The sequence below is a fragment of the Doryrhamphus excisus genome, linkage group LG2, assembly GCF_037039965.1.
Source record: "Doryrhamphus excisus strain RoL-2023G ecotype Guam linkage group LG2, RoL_Dexc_Guam_v1.1, whole genome shotgun sequence".
NCBI lineage: Eukaryota > Metazoa > Chordata > Actinopteri > Syngnathiformes > Syngnathidae > Doryrhamphus > Doryrhamphus excisus.
Window position 1 is genome coordinate 25,985,425 of NC_136358.1, and position 22,822 is coordinate 26,008,246.

General features: G+C 44.1%; 3 protein-coding genes across 3 annotated transcripts; all 3 read right to left on the reverse strand.

The window, feature by feature from the left end:
- Positions 1 to 316: 316 nt before the first annotated feature.
- Positions 317 to 16,652, reverse strand: pkd1b (polycystic kidney disease 1b). The gene is made up of 32 exons (XM_078789122.1): positions 13,008 to 16,652; positions 12,769 to 12,903; positions 12,249 to 12,359; positions 11,882 to 12,164; positions 11,574 to 11,673; positions 11,359 to 11,487; positions 11,127 to 11,268; positions 10,910 to 11,047; positions 10,437 to 10,593; positions 9,258 to 9,941; positions 8,953 to 9,088; positions 8,628 to 8,883; positions 8,363 to 8,558; positions 8,122 to 8,289; positions 7,660 to 7,800; positions 7,385 to 7,595; positions 7,176 to 7,299; positions 6,408 to 6,551; positions 5,969 to 6,329; positions 5,786 to 5,891; positions 5,486 to 5,700; positions 5,193 to 5,395; positions 4,912 to 5,109; positions 4,689 to 4,843; positions 4,322 to 4,531; positions 3,762 to 3,930; positions 3,499 to 3,681; positions 2,806 to 2,910; positions 2,566 to 2,700; positions 2,301 to 2,503; positions 1,493 to 1,604; positions 317 to 1,383 (listed from the first exon to the last, which is right to left on the reverse strand). Exons 1-32 carry the CDS (start codon positions 16,650 to 16,652, stop codon positions 517 to 519), a joined length of 10,122 nt encoding a protein of 3,373 aa, XP_078645248.1. The 3' UTR covers positions 317 to 516.
- Positions 16,653 to 17,382: 730 nt separating this feature from the next.
- Positions 17,383 to 19,820, reverse strand: LOC144898134 (polycystin-1-like). Its single transcript, XM_078789126.1, has 4 exons — positions 19,002 to 19,820; positions 18,798 to 18,929; positions 17,920 to 18,095; positions 17,383 to 17,566 (listed from the first exon to the last, which is right to left on the reverse strand). The coding sequence occupies exons 1-4, from the start codon at positions 19,818 to 19,820 to the stop codon at positions 17,383 to 17,385; spliced, it is 1,311 nt and encodes a 436-aa protein (XP_078645252.1).
- Positions 19,821 to 20,437: 617 nt separating this feature from the next.
- LOC144897998 (polycystin-1-like) lies at positions 20,438 to 22,748 on the reverse strand. The gene is made up of 6 exons (XM_078788938.1): positions 22,498 to 22,748; positions 22,143 to 22,335; positions 21,320 to 21,531; positions 21,132 to 21,250; positions 20,896 to 21,043; positions 20,438 to 20,826 (listed from the first exon to the last, which is right to left on the reverse strand). The coding sequence occupies exons 1-6, from the start codon at positions 22,574 to 22,576 to the stop codon at positions 20,534 to 20,536; spliced, it is 1,044 nt and encodes a 347-aa protein (XP_078645064.1). The 5' UTR covers positions 22,577 to 22,748; the 3' UTR covers positions 20,438 to 20,533.
- Positions 22,749 to 22,822: the final 74 nt, after the last annotated feature.

The window sequence follows — 22,822 nt, forward strand, 5'->3', positions numbered from 1 at the left end:
TCGCGCAAAAACTGTGATCTCATTGAACAAAACATTTGACTAATATTGTGTGTAATGGGTAAAATGTTTCATTTTAACCAATAATACAGTTTATCTCTAAATGAAGATTTATTGTTTGAGCATGACACTAAAAACTAAGACTAATCTTTTAGTTTTTTATGAATTAACCCATACAATTTTACTACATTGTTATATTTTCTCAGCGATGCTGTGGCATGACATTAAAATGGCACTTCTGTGGCTGAATAACAATAATTCTGCAAAGATGAGTGGGCCTAAAGTCATAATTTGTGTTCTTATTTGAGAGCATGTGATCTCTTGTCTTTATTCTGCTAAAAAAATTCTGTTTTGTACATTTTCCAGCATAAACTGCTTCAGTAAGTATATTAGTAAGTGTTTATAACAATTGCTAATAGGCAAACTACAGTATTTTCAATGCTAAATAACCACAACTCCAATGTAGGCTTAGCAGAAGTCCTCATGAAGGTGTGCAAGGATTATGAAGTCCACATTTGGTTATGCTTGCTCCACTTCTGGTTCTTCAGAGATCCAAGCTTTCCTCTTTTTGGGGGCACCGTCACTGATACGTCTCCTTGCGCCCTCTTCACTCTTTGGTCTGATGAAGGTGAAGACTCCACCTTGTTTTTGCCACAACCTTTGAGCTGCATCCGCCGAGTGAGAGCTTCCAGAATGCCATGCTCTCCTTCCGGGGGACCTGAGAAAACCAGGAGAAGCTACAGGATACGGACCAAAGCCTCCGACTGTGGGCTTACTTGCTTCCCATGCCTCACAGAAATGCACGGATTCACACTGGGAGTGGGATCCACGCGTGCGAGGGAACATGTGGACCGATGTGGCAGGGGAGTGGATTGTGGAAGGAGTGAAAGGCATCATGGTTGAAAATGATTTTTGTGGATTGGGGTAAAGCAGACCTGTCCTCCTGCGTCTGACTTCACCATTTGTTGTTCTATCACCTTCCTGGTCCTTCGGATTTGTACATTTTTGGAATCTGTCTGTAATTATCTCCTTCTTACTGCTCTTACTTTTCTTTCTTTTGCTCAGAGCCTCCTCAAGTTCCGTCTCCAAGTTGTTAACATCTTCAATTATCTGGGTGACACGATCAAACTGAGACAGCAGAGCGTTGACACAAGGCAGCAGGTGGTCTAGGAAGGGCTGGACGTCAAAGCCCTGCTCAGAAAGTGATGAGTCTTCAGACATGGTAGAAAGTGATGATGACGATGGCGGACGAGGAGAGGAAAAGGAAAGAGACGAGGACGGAGAGCGAGAAGATGGGAGGGAGGAAAATAGAGTAGAGAGACGGGACTCTTGAGAAGCCCTGGAAGGAGCAACGTCCATGCCTTCAAACTTCACCCTGTGCCTGAACTGGAAGTGAAAAGACATGGCCAGCGTTATTTACATAAAGAGACTCACTTTCAAAGACAGCAAGTCACCGTAGAATTAATACCGGAATCTACCGTATTGCAATACTCACTTCTTTAGCCTTGGTGAGCCCAATCCCAAGCTTGAATCTCTTGATGAAGAAATCCACCATCTCATAGTCCTGAGGTTCTGTCGTTGGACGATAAATGTCTGCTTTTTCAGCCCTGAATAACAGAATACAAAAACATATTGTTGGTAGTCCATCACAAGAACAGTATGGAAACGTTGTTGCTTTTAAATTGCTGCATCTGCATTGCAATGTCTGGAATGAAATAATGATAGAAAGTCTGTTTTTTATTTGAAACATGGGTCTGTATAAATAAATCGCTGTATTTCAAGTCTTACTGGACAAATAAATAACTAAAGTCGGTACAGGACATGTCCTGGGAAAAAAGCTAGCTTGGACACCCTAATGTTGGGAGTAATGCCATTATTGTTTTCCAGTACGCTAGTATAGCTATTAGCTAACTACTTATGTATGTTTGTATAGAATATCCCAAAGGTCCAACAAACCTGTTTTCAACCTTAGTCTAGACTAATGTCAATATACACTGTAATATTCACACATACTGTAAATAAATACGTTTAACTATAATTGAATAGTGTACCAAGTTAAAACTCTAGTAAGGAGTACCATGATTACAAAATTGTGGCATAGAAAATAATACATAGTACATAAACAATGAAGTATTCTGAGCCTACTTTGATAATGTACATCTTTTGTTTATTCAACACGCTCAAACCAGTCTAAAGTAGGTGGAAATACCATAAAGATAAATGTTGCAAATACCAAAAACGCACACATACTGTATCCCCAAAACACACCAAAAACATAGTCAAATGAAAGAGTTATTTAGTACCTGTATGCACAGATGAGAACAGCTCCCAAGAGTTTGGCCAAGAACCAGAGACCAGCCCCCATCAAGAATAGGCCATAGAGGGGCCCGAGGACTGGGTGGACCTTGCATAGTCTTTGGAGACCGATCCGGCCACGCAGGATGGACAGCAATGACACTAAAGCCTGACGCATGGACAGAAACCCTTCCACTGAATGTGAGAAGAGCTGTCCATTGGACAGAAATGTCAAATGCAGTTCTTTTTGATTCATAATCTATTTTTTTTTACCGTATTGCTGAGGTGAGTGCAGAGCAGCAGCAGCAGCATTAAGAGGAAATTTAAGGCCCACAGCTCCTTCCAAGCTCTTTGCAGGACTCTGATGATCACAACCCACCTTTGAACAAACCTTAAGGTTCCCAATAGCTGGAACACAAAGCAATGAAAGTGTATATTTCATCATACAATTAAAAGCTGTATTGGAAGTATTGTTTGGTGTACTGTTATGGGGAACTGTAAGGACGCAGTTACCTTGAGAACCAGAAGAGTGAGCAAGATAGCCGCACATTGGGAAGACCTCTGAGTCAGTAGAGCCGGGCCGTGGAAGTTAATGAAGCTATTAGGCTGGGACCGCAACTAAATGATGAGGAAGGTTCAGAACTATGTTACAACACAAAAATAATCACATGTCTATTTGCAAAAAGTGTGCTGTGTGGGTTATTGTAGCACACCCCCAAGATTGCTGGGGCTTATTCTGTTGTATAACGGCAACAAAAGGATACACAGGTTAATTATGTATCCTAATGAGGGTCGTGGGGGGTGCTGGAGGCCATCCCAGCTGTCCTCGGGCGAGAGCCGGGGCACACCGGGCACACACACACAAACAACCATTCACACTCACATTCATACCTATGGACAATTTGGAGTGGCCAATTAACCTAGCATGTTTTTGGAATGTGGGAGGAAACCGGAGTACCCGGAGAAAACCCACGCATGCACGGGAAGAACATGCAAACTCCACACAGAGATGGCCGAGGGTGGGACTGAACTCTGGTCTCCTAGCTGTGAGGTCTGCATGCTAACCACTCTACCGCCGTGCAGCCTCCACACCAAACTAATCCAAACATGCATTCATGGATCTTGTTTTGTGAAGTAGGGCACTTAAAAGCATAAAGCTCAAGGGTACAGTACATTTGTCTATATTGTACTTTTTATTATTTTTACCTGGGAAAGACAAGATGCGACCTGAGACAGGAAACAGAGCTGGAGAACACTCGTCGCTAGCGATAATGCAGCCAGAAGCAGCTGTAGCCAGTGTTTGCCTCTGCACAGATACTGAGCACGCTCAGTAGCCACGGAACGTACTTCCCCAAACAAGATGAGTAGTGAAGCACTGAGAAGGAGAACCTGCAGCGGGAAGCCCGAATGTTTTGTTACTTGGATGACTTTGAATTGGTTGTGAGAAAACAACAGCAGCAGGAGTTTACCATCAGAACCAGATGAAGGTCCAAGCCTTTGTGAGATGACGGGATGAGGAATGGATGAATGGAGAGGGAGGAAGTGATTCTTTGAGTCTGATATAGTTGAACGGACACACAGAGGAATAAACCAGACTCTGTGTGGTACTGTGTAAAGTCCAGACTGACAGTTTTGAACCTGAAGAGATTAAATAAAACCAAAAAAAAAAACAGTATTAGCATCAAATGTCAAATATTGTAATCAATTCTGACTGAAGCAAACAATCCAGTAAATCATTTTAACATACATACACTGGATTAATTACATTAATCACAGTTTTAAAATTATCACCATTTGCAATTGTGTGTGAAATGAATGAAGATAAATGGCCAGACACAATGATATATATTTACTATATGCAGCTCCAAATCAATTGGAAATATACAGATATTTTTGTATACATAAAAAAGATACCACACGTCAAAACACATTATGAGCAGATGCTTTAACGTACTTCATTCAAACATTTAGTTAGCCCTAATAAATGTATAAATACAGTGTTTATAGATGGTGCAGTAAATCCACCTACTGTTTAGTGGAAAAGCCTCCCATGTGAAGGTCAGCCAGAACCCGTCGTGTCGCCACACTGCTGTTTCCCAAAACGATAACCTCTGCCCAGCCCTGTGTTTGTGTGTCGTGTGTGTACTGGAGCCGAGGCGATCCAACAAGGTGCAGCAAAGGGTGGCGGTACACGTGGGTAACCAAGGTGGTGTTCATCCACTGCACTGCATCCAACCAGCTTCATGGACAGAAAGAGAGAGCCAGAGAAAGTGCTAGCAATGAAATGTGTACACAGAACTTTAACTTTTACAAAATTAAAAACATAAAAAATAAAAAATGCCACCAGAACCATTTGATTTCTGGAAAGTTGGGAAAACTTTGGTGTTAGTGCTCACCTTGCGATCGATGTGAGGTTGGGGACCCCCAAGGGAGCAGCATGAAGTTGCTGTCTAACAGCAGAGTGCAACAACCTGCCCTGCCTTTGTTCCACACTGTCCTGGTAGTTTACCAGGAGCACCAGCAACAGGAAGAGCAGCTGGTACACACAGTGCTTCAGAAACAATACACAAGTGTGAAGATAAATATGAACGGCATGAAAGAGGTTGCTTTTCTTCTCACCCTCATGAGTGACCTCAGTGCACGGACTTTACGGGCCTCCTCCTTAGCCTGCAGCAGCCCGTAGCCGCACGGTGGGTGAACCTTCCCATTGTGTTCTCCAGATGCCTTCACCACTGTGGTCTCCTGAGCCAGCTGCTCCTCGACCTCCGGATCCACAGGTCGCCAAACTATAGTGTAGATCAAGGCCTCCATGCACACCTAAGCAGGAAAACACACAAGTTATACACCAAAGCATCAAAGAAGTATGGCCAAATACTGAAGGGGACATTGTTTGAAGAGACTTTGAGAGGCTCCAGCAGGACAGCAGAGGTGAGGAACGCAGACAGCGCTGATATCAGCCACATGAGGACGACCGTTCTGGAGAAGAGGCTGCCGTAGATTCCGACAAGCGCTAGGCAGGCTCCGATCAGCACGGCCCCTAGGGAGTAGACAATGCACAGCACCCAGGGAGGAAAGAGCCAGCTGGGTTGTGCTCGAGCGATACCTGAGGTCATAGAGTGATGCATGCTAGTATACTGTAAATATTATATGTAGATTATGACATTTAGTCTAAAGTTCAACCAAATTCTTGTACCAATGCGTGTCGTGGAGGAGGATCGTGTCGAGTCAGGGGAAGGACTTGGCAGGAAGGTGCTGGCCACCGAGTCAACTGATAGTACAGATGGACATTTGTAGAGTTTGTTCCCATACGGGGAGGGGCACGCATGTGAACCGATCTTGAAGAACTCCGTCTCATGGAGGCTTTTATCCTCGGTGTGATCGGACCAGCTGCTGCACGAGGTGCTCTGGCTGTGAGAGGACACAAATCTCATGGGTAGGCTTACCAGAGAAGCAAGGCATCACACTGAATTTCAATTCAAAAGAGAAGCCGTACGTGTTTGAGAATGAAGACGTGGTTGTCGGGGAGTCCCTGCCGCTATCTGAGTTGCTTTTGGTCAAAGAGTCTGTGGCTGCTTCTATCGACATCAACAGATTCTCCTCTGAAAGCATGGACAATGTAGTCAGAGCATTCTTTGTATAATTAAATCAATTCTAGATTCTGATTTAGCTACCTTACCAGACAGAGTCAAAAAGGTCTGAATACTGTGCTGGTGAGCATTCATAGAAAGACTATAGTGGTCCGGTGCAGACAGGCATGGATGAGAGTATTCAGTGTGTTTTGTAGCAGGGGGGTCAGACAAGGAAGGCGGTGTCAGGTGAAGCTGCATGCGAGCTTTTTTCCTCCTTAGCTGGCGAGTTGGAAACACATCAAGCGAGGCTTCACAGGGGTCGGGGGCATCAGACTCTTTGAGCAGGCTGTCACAAGATGTCCAGGAAGCCGTGTTCTCTCCGTGAACCGCTCCGTCTGTCTGAGGCACCAAACCAGAGGCAGCCCAGAAGTCCAGGATGCTGGAGTCAAAGGCTTTGCTCTCCAGTAACTATGGAATAAACCCAGATATTACACAAAGACTAAAAAAGAAAGAAATAAAAACTGCTGTGTTTGTGTGTATTCTCACTGATGAGGGACTGTCTCTGACTTGGCTGGAGGGTTCAGACAGAGATAAGAAGGACGGGCCTGATAGCGCTGATTGGCCGAGGTAGACATCCATCTCCACAGAATGACAAACTGGTGAAGGAGAAACTGGCATGTCCTCCATTACCTGTGTTACACACACACACGATCAATATTGTCTATTCTTACATTCATGGAAAATAGTCATTTGTATGCAGAAGCAGCCATCCATTCATTTGTCATGATTTTTGCACAATTTTCTGCATGTAAAACTATAATTATTGGCTATAAAACATATTTTGTGTTAACATTTTTGGGTTCATTGGACTTACATTATGTTCTGTGGGAAATCTTGCCTTGGTTAGAGTCCATTTTGTTTTGAGTCGGATTAATGATGCTAACCAAGGCACCACAGTATTTGTTCCAGAAAATTAATGATTTAAACCAGATTTAAAATTAATTTATTTCCGGGGTGGTGGGCTCTGAGTTGGCATGATGGCACACTTGGCCATCATGCAACCCCGAGAAGATATTCATATTATAAAATGCTTCTGTTCCAGCATACAAGTATAATCCAAATTTGATAACAATGAGTAATATTTTTTACTTCTTTTTAATATGCCATTAAAGCAGTATGGTGTGTTATCAAAACCTGATAACAGGATGTTACACAAAAACTAATTACCACATCATATATGCATGGGTGCAGGTTGCCCAAACATATAATCTAAAAAAGTATCTGTATGAGAGGATTTGAGTGGTGCTGAAGTACCTTGCTGTGGGCTTTTCTAAACAGAAGGCAGATCAAACACTGGAGAGGAAACAGAAGAACTGCAACAACCATCCCAACAGCAACTGTCTCCATATTTACCAGCAGTTTGGCCGACACTGGTTCACTTGTTGAAATACCAAAAAAAAAAAAAAAAAAAACATTTTAATGCTCTTTAGTATCATTTTCACTGACATGAAATCAGCTCTTACCTGTGCCCCTGGGAGCCAACAGCCCCATACCACAAACAACCCAATGCCAGGTACAGGTGCAGCATCAGGGCACTGCAGGTAACCCTCTGAGACCTGGTGAAACGACTGTGGACAGGGCGTTCCCATAACGACAACCAGAGGTGGCGGTCCACCATCCCAAAAAGAAGCTGGGAGGACAGGATTCGCTGGAACTGAGTAAGTTCTTCAGGGCCTGTGAAGGATGAGTCTCTGAGTCGTTTTCACGGTAGAAGTGAAAATTCATTGAGCGATCTTACATGATGCCAGAATTTCTTTCTCCACTGTCCCATTCTTTTGATTCTCCACAGACAGCCAATCCTCCACCAGGAAGAAGAACATGTGGTCCGTCACGGGATCCCAGACCACCACATGCTGAACATACCACGGTGGGTCCAGGCCTGCATTGACATGTATGACACAATGCCTTTTAGGTTGGACAATTTGGAACCAAACAGACCATTGGCACCACCGCCATGCATTATGTTGCAGGATTATGAGCGGGAAATGGTCCGACAGTCAATCCAGCGGAGTGCTTACCAAAGTAGCACATCAACATTTTTACAGATTTTGGAACTGCATTATAAGGCGCAACGTCGATTTTTGAGAAAATAAAAGCTAAGTGCACCTTATGTTGTTTTTCCATTCTAACAAGCCAACTCCGGTAAAGGATTGTGTTTACTGAGCTTTCACCGTATTTCTTTTCCCATCATATACTGTACCTGTGTTGTCGTGCCAGATCCGAATTTTCCAAACTTCTCCTAAGTTGTGGTCTGTCTCTAAATGAAACTGGTCCAGGCTGCCACGTTGAAACGCTCCATCCCTTTGCAGATGACGAGAGCCGCTCTTGTTGACACCGTACAGACTGATGCCAACATGCGCTGTAGTGCCTGATGAGATCATTGCATGCATTAAAATTGCATATTAATACTTCTATTCATTTTTTTTTTTTACTTGACAGACCTGCTCCGTGCCTCCAGCCAGTCTTGACCAGCACTCTGTAGTGGTATAATCCAGAACGACCACACAGGGGCACTTGGCTTCTTCTCAGGCTGTCCAGGTGGTCCAGTTTATGGGCAATGAGTCCCACCAGTAGATGAATCAGGATCATAACAGCACATACGATCCCTGCTACCGCATTAAGCACGGGGCCACCTGACTGGATAGACAAGATACCGATGAGCCATTAGGGCATTAATCACATGGACAAGTGTGTGCTGGCTCATACAGGCGGCAACAGCACAACGGCCCCAGGATGAACGAACAAACTGGCCCCAAACATGGTCAGGTGGCGTGTCAGACAGTGCACCGTTTGGAGTGTGCTACCCTCCAGTGGCGTGAGACCTTCACTACTCCAGCTCCTCTCCTTGACGCTGTAGTACTGGCATAGAGAGCTGAACACGCACAAAGACACGTGGACAGGCCCGCCCTCCGCTACAGATGAGGTCAGGTTGACAATGAGTGTCTTCTCCGTCCGGTTCAAACTGTTAGGAAGAATAATCCGAGTTGGGAAAATCCCGGCATGAACCTGAAAATGAAGCTAGCGTACTCACAGTGGAGATAGCAAGACGGTTTTCTCTGTGAAGGTGTTCAAGGAAGAAAGATTGACGGGCCACTCTTGTACGAGGGAATCCTGGAATCTGCTTGTCATTTCTATCTTAATATGTCCCAAAGTCATTGAAGTATGGCCTGGAGATGAAAAATACAGAATTATAATTCAAATTGTATGGAGTATACTGTATGTAACCGATGAGTACATGAGTAAACTTGACTCCTGGTGCTTTAAAACGGACCGGGCTCATTGAATGTACTGTACATACATATGAATTATGCATACATAAAAAGGAAACATCTGTACCTGGTACCAGGCTGAAGTTGAAGGAGATATATAAGCCTGCATTTTCATCCATGCCATCAATAGAGTTTATTATGAAGTTCAGACGTCCTTCTGGTGGCAGCGTGACGGTAGGACATGTACCATAAGTACGTCCATCATGGATCTCATGGCTTTCTCTGTGGTTTTGTCCTACAGGATGCTTATTGTGCAGAGTGACCTGTATGGCTTGTTTAGGGTCCAAATCCTCGATGGGTACTCGCTCACCCTGAGGTGTGCTGATCTCCATGGCGACCAGAGAAGTAGAGATTGGAGGGTTGGCTGCAGACAGCAAAGCGTGAGACTCATCCAGACCCAAAACCACCTGCACCAGCTCTGAGCGCCGACTCTTCAGACGATTGGTGAGTGTGGTTGGGATTTGAAATGGACACGATGGACGTGATGACCCCGAGATGGTGTGGTTGGACTGGTTTGACTGCTTCATGCAGAGAAGGTTGGAGGGGTCTCCGTGGAAGCCTAGAGTACGGATATAAGGCGTGTGGAATGAAAGGGGCACCTCACCAGCATCGTGCATCAAAGCACGCATCAAGGCCCCTGCATTGTTCAGAGCCGACAGGGTGATCGTCGAAGTTGCCCCGAGAGTTCTTGACAAGTTCTGCTGAGAACTCAAGGCATTGATTGATAGAGACAAAGCTGTCAGGGAGCTACCTGCAAACAAAGACCACAGCAATGGTCATGTATTATATAAAAAACAGTTATTAGAACAGGAATATTAATCTTGAAAATGCAATTATCGTGCAAATGTCTACTTTCTATGTGAATGTATGGGAAATAGCAGGATTATGTGGTCATGTTGAGGAATTAAAGTGAATATATCTATAGTATTATTATTATTATACATTATATGGTAATTTATATAAATTAATGGGAATAATAATAATGTATATATATTTTCCCCATTTATTCACACAAGAAATAGTTATAAGAGTATTTGTATTGTTAAATGAAAGACCTTACTTAAAATACAATACACAACTAAATTAGTCGAAAATGCTTCAAAATTTGAATGATGCATTTCTATGACCCAACAGATTCCCCGTTTCTTCCACTTGAAAGTATCCAATGACATGACATTTTTACAAATTTACTCTGCAAGGACAATTTACCCATCATTTTCTTCCCTTCTGCAACTGAAAGCCATACCTATGATGCTCAGGATGTTCCTCCCGGTGTCCAAGACTGACAAAACATCATGGCTCTTGTGTTCCTCCATCATGCGGATCATTTTCCCGACTGCTTCAAGAACCTTCTCCTGACAGCGGTTACACACTAACTCAGCAGGGACCGTCTGGGGAACATTCTGTGATGGTTACATGAGACACGTATACACTGCTGAATGACTACTCTATATAGCAAGCCCATAAATGCTCCAATTAACACCTCTATTTAATTTACCTCAGAGACTCCCATCATCGCTGGGTGTGTGGTCTACTGTGTCAAGCATCGGCTGTAGGCAACAGCCTCATGAGTTCAGATTAATGAATTTGAATACTGCCTGCTTCCAAGTTCTCTTTATGGTTTAGGTAAATAAATATAGCTATAATGAGAGCATTTATGGTATTTTGAATATGTTTATGTTGAGAAAGAGATATGGTAGATATGTATTGTATTCTTACAGTAGTCTGAGCTAATGCTGAGCTGAGCTGATCAACGTCCATCAGGGAAGAAATGGGAAGAGAGACCAAAGCGTTGGTAACATTCTCTCTAATCTCCCTCATTATTGTCAACTCGCTGGGATTTTGTCCAGGCTTAATCTGCGAATGGAAGGATTGTTGGAATATACTGTATATATACAAATAAATGTGTATATATAAAGAGAGAGTATATACATACCTGATTGAGTTGACTAGTGAGAGCAATGGCGTACGGGATGATCTCCTGAGGGTTGCCATGCTGGACTACAGCCCACAAGTCTGTCTGACTCTTGGTTCGAAGCCACTCACTGGCATTCACTTGAGTGTGAACAGTCAAAGTTCTGAAGCATAAATGAAAAAAAAAAACACAACGAATATTTGCACTGCTGTCCTATTACAGGTAGCAGTACTCCTACAACATGGAGACATACTTGTTTAGAGCAATGACCTGTGTCCCGAGATTGCCTTCGATGAGCAAAGCGACTGTGATGAGTGACTTGTGTTGTCCGTGCATGAGCGTGCCCACTGGAACTACGCTGCCAAAACATGACCGAGTACCCCTTGGGAAATAGAGTACGTAATCTTTACACACAGGAAGGATGCATTTTGATAAGGGGGTGTACTTTAAAGGGTAATGCTGTTTTACTTGTACAGAGTGACAGGAGAGCAGGTAGTGGGATGATGGCATGGTGCCACCTGGAAGGTATAGATGAACTCAGAGGTTGGGCTTTCATCATCTCGCCACCCTGACATCAAAACAGAACATGCGGCCATTTTATTCTAAATCCATGCCTGAACACAACCTTTAAACTGGGGGGAAATTGCATTGTATTTGGATCATGTTTGTTCATATGTTGGTGTTTTTTTTCTTCTTCTTCAACACACTTATACTCCTGAGTGATTTAAAATCCGGAAAATGTGGCTTCCCTAGTCTTCATTGTGTTGCAGCATTACCTGAGCAGTTGAAGGTGACCACCGTGTCCAGCAGATGAACGTCTGACTCTGGGTTTAACTCACACAGACCTCCATAAGGCGGCCTGCTGGGTGCCGTTATCTGACTGGCGCTGCCCCACCTCCCACTGCTGGGCTCCGTCACATTGACAGTGAAGGTATAAATCTTCCCAGGCAGCCTCACGCCTGAACGCAGCACCAGTTTGGCGGAGTGTCTTCCGGTTGAGGTGGTAAACTTGTCGAGGTTGAGGATCGAGCCGGTTTCATCCTCAGCGCTCCATGTATACTGGGATAAGAGTAAAAAGTACTTGGTATGTACATGTAGTGTTTTTCAATACTTTCATTACATAAATAAATGAATACATGATACCTGAACTTCATCACACGATGTACAATGTCCAGCTAGGCTAATGGGGGTGTGGCCAGAACAGGAAACACATTCCACAAACACCGGAAGCAGTAGGATTTCACTCACCGTTACCTACAAAACAAAAAAGTTCAAAATTACATCAAAATTAGGTCCTGGAGTACTACTAAAACGTGGAAAATTGTCATTATTAACATTTTGTAGCTGCCAACTTTCCGGCATAATAAAAAAATAATAATTATTAAATAACATCAAATTACATGTAAATGGATATCTGAAAAACATTTTGAAATATGGGCCATTATTTTATTTTCAATATAATATTTAGTTTGAAATCACACAGTTTGTATGCTCATGTTGTGAGCGGCGACTCGTCTCACTCGTTCAGACGGTCCCTGAACGCACCATCTAACTAAACCTTACAATGTGGACACTTGTGGCTTATGGACTGGTACGGCCTATTTAAACTTCCTATACCAGTGTGCTCTATGGAGATGACAGTACTACTATAGAAAATACTTACTGTCTGAGTGAAGGATGCTGGTGTTCTTCCAGCCTTGTGTACACTTAAGGTGAAGGAGTAGCTTCTGCTTGGGTGTAACAGTTTACTGGGAATAGTCACAATACTACTGTTACTCTCAGAAGGGTTTGTGAAGTCCTGCAGATACAAACGGTAGATACATAATGAGAAAAATGTAGTTCCATAAGCAAAATGACTGTCAATCATTGCATATATGATATGGTGATATGAAGAGAATCAACCTCTATGTAGTAAGCCCAGTGATATTGCAGCATATCGTCTCTTCCTGGGTCTGTATCCGGATCATGAGACCCACGTCCATCCAGGACCAGATCACCGGAGCTCGGCCAGAATCTATGTGAACCTCCTTTGATGACAGCCACCAAGGGGGAGTGGACTACAGTGACTGTGGTGGTCCTTTGCACGAGAAGAGGAGTTCCTTGGAGCGCAACAGTGAATCGAAGGAGATACTTCCCCACATGGAGAGAATACTTCGGGAGCAAGAGCAAAGGTGAAGCTGTACTATTGAGAAGGTTCCCGGTGATATTTACGGATAGTCTAAACATCTCCCATCGGTATGTAGCCTTGTAGGCAGAGCAGTTCATGTCCACACTTGCTTCAAATAAAGCCACTCTGGATCTGAAGATAGTTATCTGGCTCTGGATGAGAGATGCTTGAGGACTAGAACACTCCAACACCTCCACATTTATACGTAGCTGTGTGGACATATGGCTCACACTGTTGGAGATGTTAACCGTAACAACGTACACCCCAGCCTGGCTAAAAGTATGGTTGACTGTATCTAAATGGGAATATTCAATGCCGTTTCCAAATTCCCATGAATACCAAAGGTTGGTTCCTTCGGTAACTTTGGCAGAAAATGCCACTGCATGTCCAGTAAATATTCGTTCTGAGTGACAAAAGATCTGTACCTCCTTAACAGGGAATTCAACTACCAGAGTCTTGTTCAGCATTTTAGAGCAGACGCCATTGCTTGCAAGCAGAGACACCGATAATGAACCGCTCAACGGTGGCGTAAAAACAACTTCCTTTCCAGTGAGCGCCATCTTAGTACTACCTATGTGAAACATCCAAGTGTAGTTGACTGGAAAGCCATGCTGATCATCCACTACAAAACACATCTCTTCCAGGGCCTCTATGGCATGCTGGGAAGGACTTAAAAGTTGTAAAGTTTTAATATTCTCAATGATCTGGACTTTGTTTGTCACCTGTGCAGTACTGACCTGATTCCAAGCTCTAAGTTTAACATAAGTTGTCCCGGTTGGAAGGCTTGATGTCGTAAACAATCCCTCAACTACATCCTGACTATGAATCCGGTCTTTATTTTCAAATGTTAAACCAAAGCTTACGTTGCTCCCTTTGCTGATGGTTGCCCTGAAGGTAACGTCTTCCTCTGTGCAAAGAGTATACCGGCTAATGTTCAGACTGAGACCTTCAATTTGATCCTGGACGAACACATCGTGTGAAACCTCCAGCCAATTTACTGCATTGGAGACATTTAAAGACACCTTGTAAACACCTCCATCGGGAAAAATGGACGTGAATGTTCTGTTGGTTGTGTAAAAAAGGTCAGTTATGACATCGGTTATTTTCCAAAGCCAGTGCAGATCACTACCTTTGTTAGTAACACCCTGGAAAGACACAACAGTGTTTGTGCTGATATAAAACGGACACATTTTGTCCTCTATTCTAAAGTCCACCTCTTCTACTTCCTTTTGCACAATAAAACGCTTACTGTCAGTACTCCTACTGATGGCATTCAGAACTACAACTTGTAGAAAATAATCCCCTGAGCTTGAAAATCTGTGAAGAAGATCAGGGGTGTATGTTTCAACAGGTGGAAGATCGTCCACAAACCAAAAGTACTTCAGATCAGAACCATTTATGACCGACACTGAAATATTCAGCAGCTTCCCCACTGCCACCACAAGCGATGGCGTACTTATGCGTGCATGTGTAACACGTTCTACAGCCACAACAGAAGCGACGCTAGCGGCCTCACCCAACTTGTTCGACGCAATCAACTGAATTGATAACATACTGGCTCTTTCAACCACCAAGTGAAAACGTTCTCCTCTTGCAGTCATTTCAGACTTCTTTTCACTTTGGGTAGCAAGCCACCGATACGTCACATTGGAGCCTTTTGTGACTTTCGCGACAAACACCACCTCCTCTTGAGTTGGGAAATATGTCATGTTTGTCAATGTCGGACAATCGATGTGAAGGCCTTCTATTCTCTCAAAGACGTCAACTAATATGGATGCCTCCCGTTTGCTCACCAAGTTCTGGGCTACCGCTCGTACTCGATATGATGCTGCTTTGTGGAAAACGTATCTAAACTGAAAGGTCCCCCGTTGGGGTGGAGTTAAACCATCCACTGTCCAAAAGTAGGTCGTGGTGCTATCATCGCTGCTAACTGCAGTAACAACAGTCTCTTCTCCGACAACACCGTAAGGCTGCTTGGTTTGCAATCTAAAGTCTGAGACAGGATGCAACACTTTCACTTTTAGGGTCACTGATTCCTGGCTTATTGCGTTAAAAGCAGTGGCATTCACAGTGTATTCTCCCGTTGCGGTAAACACATGCAAGACGTTTTGCTTCTGTTCTGCTTGGAAACCATCACCGAAATCCCACAGCACCGACACATTGCTGCCGGAACAACTCTCCACCCAAAATGAAGTTGATGTATTCACAATCACCGTCTCGCTACCTCGCACTACAGAGAAATCACTCACAGGTTTCTGAACGGTGATGCTAGTGTTTGCCGTTTTGCTGCTCACTTTATTACTCACTGTTACAGATACCTCTTGGATGCCTTCATCTTGGAAGGTAAAACACTTCAGAGCAGTGTCTGTCACCGTAGCTCGACTGGAGGAGCTGCTGAACCACTTAAATTGACAACTCGTTGCCTCTTCTGGAGAGAACAATACACTGAAACAAACTTCATCTCCAGTGGCTGCTATAGAACGAGATGACTGCACCAACATGGCAGTGACTGGTGTTTCAACACAGACTGTGTTATTGTATGCCACGGAGCTAATAGAGCTATGCACGGTTAAGTTAACGTTGTAAGTACCTGCGCTGGAAAAGGTGTGCATGGCTGTGGATCGCCCTTCCACAACAACTAAATCATCCTCAAATAGCCAATAGAAAACCAGTGTGGATACATTTCCACTGACCAAAGCACTAAACTCTGTGTTTCTACCACTGGTGACACACTCGGCAGGCAGCATTCCCAAAACAGCCAATCTATAGACTACTACAGCGATAAACTTGTGGCAATGGCTGACAGAATTAGAAACAGTTACCCCCACTGTATAGTTTCCTGGAAACTCATAGATATGTGAAACCGAACCATCTGTAAGGTTTCCCTTCTTAGCTCCATCACCAAAGTCAAAATCCCACATGAGCTTCGTACCCGTTGCGACTTTGGCTCTGAAATCCGTGACCGAGCCCAACTCGCTGGGTCCGTTGTAGCCGAGACCCAGCTCTGATATTTCTTCCATAACTTCCAACATGACCCAGGTGTTGAGCACAGAAAGAGAGTTGTTGGCACACACGCTGATGTTGTAGACTCCAGGAGATGTAAAGGTGTGTTCGACTTTACAATCCACGCCTTGGACAGCTTTGGAATTGTCACCGAAATCCCATGTGAAGACGATGTTGGTGGAGGTGGGATCAGTGGTGGCTTCCAAGTGGAAAGTCTGGCCCAAAAGGGGCACCAGAGGGGAGGAGTCAAGAAACAGATGTTTTAACAGGGTACGGACGCATATCTTGGTAGACTTTTGGACTTTTTCGTATTTGTTAGAGACGTCCACTTGAAGTGTGTAGTCACCTGTGTAAAAGAAAACAAGTTGTGTTGACATGGTGTACACCGGGGGTTTCAAACACGTGGCCCGCAGGCCAAATGTGGCCCGCAGGACACTAGTTTGAGGCCCCCGCCTTGATATGAAAGTTTAATGTTAGTGCAGCCCGCGCAAGTTTGATACGGATGCTGTATGGTATCATGTACCCAGAAAAAATTATTACGTTTGATTAATGTTCATGTTAAAGGTTAAATAACTGTTAATAGTTATCCTCCATATCCGTGTGGAAGTGGTAAGTTTTTGGCTTTTTAAGTTTAAAGGAAATAACTTGGAGGCTACTGTTTAGGTCGTTAGCTCTCTAGTTTGCGAAAGAGCAAAAGAGTATAAATGTGACTATAGTCGTGTTTTGTCATGTCTACAGGGCTCTAATAATGCTTAAAGATATTTGAGAACAGTGAAATGTTTTATCAGAGCTTTTCTTGTAGAAAATCGGAACCAAAGCAAAGTTTATTCATTTTTCTGTTTTTAATAAATATGTTTTTTTTTGGAAAACCTGATGCGGCCCAGCCTCACCCAGACCCTAGCTCCAGTGGCCCCCAGGTAAATTGAGTTTGAGACCCCTGGTGTACACAGTACATCAGTCACAATAAACATTGACATAGATGTATCATGACAATACCACCAAATTTCCACAAATAGTAGTATAGCATCTAATATTTGTCTCCTTCCTGCTGCTCAAAAATTGTGTTGCTACGGAGATGAGACACAGTTGAGACAAATAAATGACTTATTATCTGCTGAAAATGAGATTCAGGTTCTCATTCTGGGAGTGTTTACCTGGTGTAGAATAGGTAAAGTTCACCGAGTGCTGCACGGACACTTGCTTCTCCCTTCGGTCAGCACCCCCCCCCAATGTGTCACATGGAGCAGGCCGGGTGTGGATGACTTGGCTGCTTCCGTCTCCAAAGTCCCATCTACTTGGCATTCAGGCAAATATACGACCATGTCATGTCACAGGGCACATATAGACAAACAACCATTCACACTCACATTCATACCTATGGACAATTTGGAGTCGCCAATTAACCTAGCATGTTTTTGGAAACCGGAGTACCCGGAGAAAACCCACACATGCACGGGGAGAACATGCAAACTCCACACAGATGGCCCAAGGGTGGAACTGAACTCGGGTCTCCTAGCTGTGCGGCCCACGTGCTAACCACTAGACCACCGTGCAGCCTAGCTCGTCATTCATTCTAGATAATTATGTACAAGGAAACATAATACAGTTTCCATTGCGTATATTGTAGTGTTCTATATGACAAACCTGAAGGTGGCGGGCAAAGCGATGTCCACTTTGACCCTGAGAGTGTAGCTGTGTGTCGCACCCACGGCTACAACATCCCTAACAAACAGGAACTCCGGCTCACCGAGGGGGGTCATTTCATCTGCAGTCAGCAGGAGCTGTTTGCTCTGGGAGCTCACAGGGTTGGATGCCGTTACCTAGGACACATATTAGAATTATAGTACTTCTTAATAAATTACCGTCATTTCCGGTGTATAAGAATCCTGCTGCTAAAACAGCAGTGCGGCTAATTTATGACCATGTTCTAATCTCGTGAACTACTGTGCCGACCAAATTACAAGCTTTAAGGGAAGTCACGATGAGCATGTCAACAAATTTGGAAATCACAGGAGGGCATTACTCACTATAACTATAGGCTAAAATCATCACACAGCAACTTAACACTCAAAATGGCTGCTATTGGCTAATGGACTGTTCTGGTGGGAATAATGCTTTATGGAAAGACTTAAAAATAGTTGCTGATTTTTATTTTAAACTTGTATTGGTACTTTTTTTATATATTTTTCAGCTACCCTTTGAGTGTTAGGTTGCTGTGTGATGATTTTAGCCTTATAGCTAAGATCACACTGTGAGTTTGTGTGTTTTTCGTTGTGTTGATAACCTTTTTGTGAGTTTCAAATAAATCCCTGGCAGTCACTCTCACCCAAAAGTCATCTAGGGTAGGCTCCAGCTCAGCCATGATCTTCAACAGGATGAGCAGCAGAATGAATAATCCATCCATTTTCTATAACATTGGGGTCATGGCTGAGCTGGAGCATATCCCAGTCAACTTGTGAGTCTTGTGAGGCTGCGTCCACCCTGCACTGGTTGCCAGGCAACATTAGAATAAATTGGCATACCTTTAGCTTGTACTCGGCCGCTTTCTTGAACACGACACTGTACGATTCACCTTCATATGCAAACGTCTCCAGGTTGTCAATCACCCATGAGAATGTCACTGATGAGCCCCTCTCCACTTTGGCTGAAAAAGACTGGAATGTAAAATGACAATTTGTCAATGACATAAAATGTCAAAAAAAAAAAGTGACCGAGGTTTGTCCCACCTGGGGTGTGTCCACAAGCATCCTCTGGAGGTCACTTGGCTCCACGCTAAGCCCGGACACTCCTTCATAGCCACACAGCGTCACATTCAAACTCTGAGCACTAACAGCATCTGTCACACTGATGGTCAGCGTCTGAACCCCCACCGACGGTAAGACCAGAGTCACGGAGGAGAACCATGCTTCCCCGGAATTGGTCTCGCATTCAGGCAGAGCTTCTGTGCAAGATGGGCTGAAGGTGAGTCCAGTTTGAAGCACTGGGGCCGACCACGAGCACTTGGCGTTTTCTCCTTTTAGAACCTTCACCACCATGAGAGTTGGCACGTTGATTTGAAGGTGGATCTGGTTCTTGTCATCCAGTGGAGGGTAGATGACTCTTAGTCCAAATTCAGAGCTCACACTCGGCGTCAAGGCCTTCATGGAAGAAAGTGTGGTTGTCTCCGTCTGGCCAAACATCTCCTCTGTACCGTGAAGGGTGTCTGAGTAAAGCAGTCTCAGATTACACACCACCCCGTCTACCCAGTGGCCACCTTGGGGCATTGAAGTAAGACCCCCCTCCCACCAGCCCCCCCACTCTGTCCCCTGGAGAGACACGTAACTTTGTCTCCATGGTGAATTTAAGGACGCCTCGTTTGAAAGGCAATGCAGGAAAGTCCCAGGTTTACGAGTGTGTTGGATGGCCACGATATCATCAGGGTACACCAAGATGGCTGCCTCTGGGAGAAGCACCTGCAGGGCAAAAAAGAAGGAGGAACTGGATAGAAACATGTAGTTGGAGCTGACCTCAAAGACAAATATTTCGAGAATGTATTTCTGAATCATTTTGATCATTATAGTTTAAATTTATAAAAATAATCAAATTTGGTATCTCATAGTATGAGCTGGGTGGCACGGTGGTCGAGTGGTTAGCGCGCTGACCTCACAGCTAGGAGACCAGGGTTCAATTCCAACCTCGGCCATCTCTGTGTGGAGTTTGCATGTTCTCCCCGTGCATGCGTGGGTTTTCTCCGGGTACTCCGATTTCCTCCCACATTCCAAAACATGCTAGGTTAATTAGCGACTCCAAATTGTCCATAGGTATGAATGTGAGTGTGAATGGTTGTTTGTCTATATGTGCCCTGTGATTGGCTGGCGACCAGTCCAGGGTGTACCACGCCTCTCGCCCGAAGACAGCTGGGATAGGCTCCAGCGACCCTCGGTAGAAAATTAATTAATGAATAGTATGAGCTCATCCCAGCTGACTTCAGGTCAGCTCTCGCCTACTTCCTGAAAATATATCATTTTAAAATGTTCTGCTCACCCAGACTCTCTTTTCTTACTTACTGTAGGAACTAATAATCCATTTATTTTGCCTCGCCATATCATAATGAAAGTTGGTGTATCAAATATTTTTCTTCATTTTTTTCAAGCTGCTTCTTCTCCCCTGTAGGCGTCTAGCACCAGCTCACTAACTATAAAGTACTGGTGTGGTTTTTTGCAGGTCAAAGTCGACAATATTGTTATTATTGTTAGTAGTACTACTACAATAATATTACTCATGATAAAATACCTGGGTTACTCACATTTAAAGTTTCCAGATCAGACAAGGATGGTATTTTCAAAGGTAAGTCTGCCACCAAGTGGTAAAAGGGGGGTATCTGTGAATATCTGGGGGGGAAGGAGAAGCGGTGGCCCCCTGCCGCTGAGATGTAGGGGCTACATGGACTACCGTTGGGGAGGCAGGCTTCCAGAGTGTGACACCAGTACTGGCCCAGGTTGCAACCCCCTGTTGTGTTGCACAGCGGAACCACCGAGCAGCAGCTGAAGGGATTCCGAAGGGAGCTGCAACCTGAAGGAGCAAGAGGATTATAAGACTATTGTTCATGTTTACAAAAAACAATGGTACGGTCTGGTGCACCTGGAGGTACTAGGTGGTGGCTGGGGTTGCAGTAGGGTCGTAGGATTTGAACCCGGACCAGAGAAGAAGTCGGGCTGGGCTGGACCACCAGTTCTAGTGATGTCAGTTGACCTGAATGGCTGAACCACAGGCCTGGGAACAACTGCAACTGTTGACGGGAATTTGCATGAATATGCTTAAAAGTTGAACTTTTTATATAAAAAAATGGTGAGGCACCAAATACTTGGAGTGCAAACCTCCACTGCATGTTGTTCACTATCCGGGATAGTGGGGAGAGGGTGGCTTTGGAACTGATGGTAGATGCCCGTCATCAGAACCACTCCCACGAGGTAACTGTCCACCTCTGGTAAATATTCTAAAAAGTAAAGAAAAGTATTATGAGTTGGATTACAGCTAAAAACGTTTGATTTCCCCTGAAGTTTACCATCGATGTGTCTTTCACAGAAGAAGTGGTATCGTTTACTGCAAGGGGTCGTCCTCCATTGTCCACGTGTTCCCAAAGACAACTGAGGACACACTTCCAGGTTTTCACCGATGCCTTCATCCCCCCATGAAGGACTTGCTGACTCCATGGGTCCATCCTGGTTTGGTCCTTCTTCTCTTGCTCCCTTCAGCCAAACCCACACAGAGCTTTTCCTAACCAAAAAGAACAATACGTAAAGTACATATGGGAGGGGTGTGCCAAAAGACTGTAGTAGCTGGAGGAAAATTAAATTTAAAAAAAACTAGAATTGTAAACATATACCCATATAACGTCAACAATGTTGGTTTTTTTTTGTTTAAAAAATATTACAAAATAAAATCATCTATGTTGCAGGCTCCTTATGGTGGAGTCTTGAACATCGACCTTAACTGAGGCAAGTGAGACCTGCAGTTCTTTGAATGTTGTTGTGGTGTCTTTTGTGACCTTTTGGTCGGCTAGCCACTCCTGGGAAGGTTCACCACTGTTCCATGTTTTTGCTATTTGTGGATAATGGCTCTCCCTGTGGTTTGCTGGAGTCCCAAAGTTTTAGAAAATGGCTTTAGAACCATTTCCAGACTGATATCGCAATTAAAAAAAATTCCGGTTCATGGCTCAAAAAAGTATTGATATCAATAACACAAAATATTCAAGTTTAATATTAGTATTTCACCCCCACCCCCACACCCAATTGCATTATATTGTCATGTCACACTGATTTGGATTATTATCTATACACCAGTAGTCAACACATCTGAGACAGTTTCCCAGTTCTTGGTAGACTTACACTGGGAAGGCGTGCTGGATGAAGTTTTGTAAATCCGACGTGTCAGCAGTTGCCACGTCCCCACCACTCGTCTGCAGACAGGAATCCAAAGCTTCGGACCATGTGGACGTCTTTTTAGAGAGCCAGAAGCATCGCAGGCTCGGCAGGTGGATCTGACCACCTTTGGGGCAGGGGATGTCTTCTGCAAGATGGCCTTTGTCGTACAAAAGTCAGAAGGAATATTACATTTTACTACACAGTAAATACTTATTGATGATATATATGTATTAACAAAGCAGATATTTAAAGGAAGTCTGATAGATAGCAAGTTGCTTGCACAACTCTCATTTAAAAAAGTACAAATTCAGCTTCTCACCTCCTGCTGTGCTGAAGAAAACCACACAAAGGATGCTCCACGCGTGTCTCTGTGGAGCGAGCATGACTGTCAATGGCATCAGAGGAAAGATGCAACATACTCAGTGAAAACTATTTTCCCCTCAATGCATTCCAGTAGTCTAAAAAGCAACATTTTTGGTCTGTATTTTGGTTTCCCTCATATTAAAGCCAACACTGCGCCTTCACTAGCAACTTCTATCCCCACCCTCAGCACACTGAGTTACGGTGGTGTCTCTTTAATCGCCTGGGTGACTTCTACTTTGTTTCTCAGCAACAGCAATAGAAGCGGAGTGGACAGAGGAGGC

What these genes read in the sequence shown, in the direction of transcription:
- LOC144898134 (XM_078789126.1), bottom strand. Translation starts at nt 19,820, where the DNA reads ATGATTCAGAAATACATTCTCGAAATATTTGTCTTTGAGGTCAGCTCC. An exon ending in CGGCCGAGTACAAGCTAAAG is followed by an intron (nt 18,096 to 18,797) that starts GTATGCCAATTT and finishes TATGTGTCCTAG; the next exon opens with GTAACGGCATCCAACCCTGT. An exon ending in GCTTTGCCCGCCACCTTCAG is followed by an intron (nt 17,567 to 17,919) that starts GTTTGTCATATA and finishes AATGCCAAGTAG; the next exon opens with ATGGGACTTTGGAGACGGAA.
- LOC144897998 (XM_078788938.1), bottom strand. Translation starts at nt 22,576, where the DNA reads ATGCCATTGACAGTCATGCTCGCTCCACAGAGACACGCGTGGAGCATC. An exon ending in ATCCAGCACGCCTTCCCAGT is followed by an intron (nt 21,532 to 22,142) that starts GTAAGTCTACCA and finishes CTTTTTGGTTAG; the next exon opens with GAAAAGCTCTGTGTGGGTTT. An exon ending in GTGAACAACATGCAGTGGAG is followed by an intron (nt 21,044 to 21,131) that starts GTTTGCACTCCA and finishes TCCCGTCAACAG; the next exon opens with TTGCAGTTGTTCCCAGGCCT.
- pkd1b (XM_078789122.1), bottom strand. Translation starts at nt 16,652, where the DNA reads ATGTCAACACAACTTGTTTTCTTTTACACAGGTGACTACACACTTCAA. An exon ending in CAGGTCATTGCTCTAAACAA is followed by an intron (nt 11,269 to 11,358) that starts GTATGTCTCCAT and finishes TTTATGCTTCAG; the next exon opens with AACTTTGACTGTTCACACTC. An exon ending in CTCCTCCACGACACGCATTG is followed by an intron (nt 5,396 to 5,485) that starts GTACAAGAATTT and finishes CTATGACCTCAG; the next exon opens with GTATCGCTCGAGCACAACCC.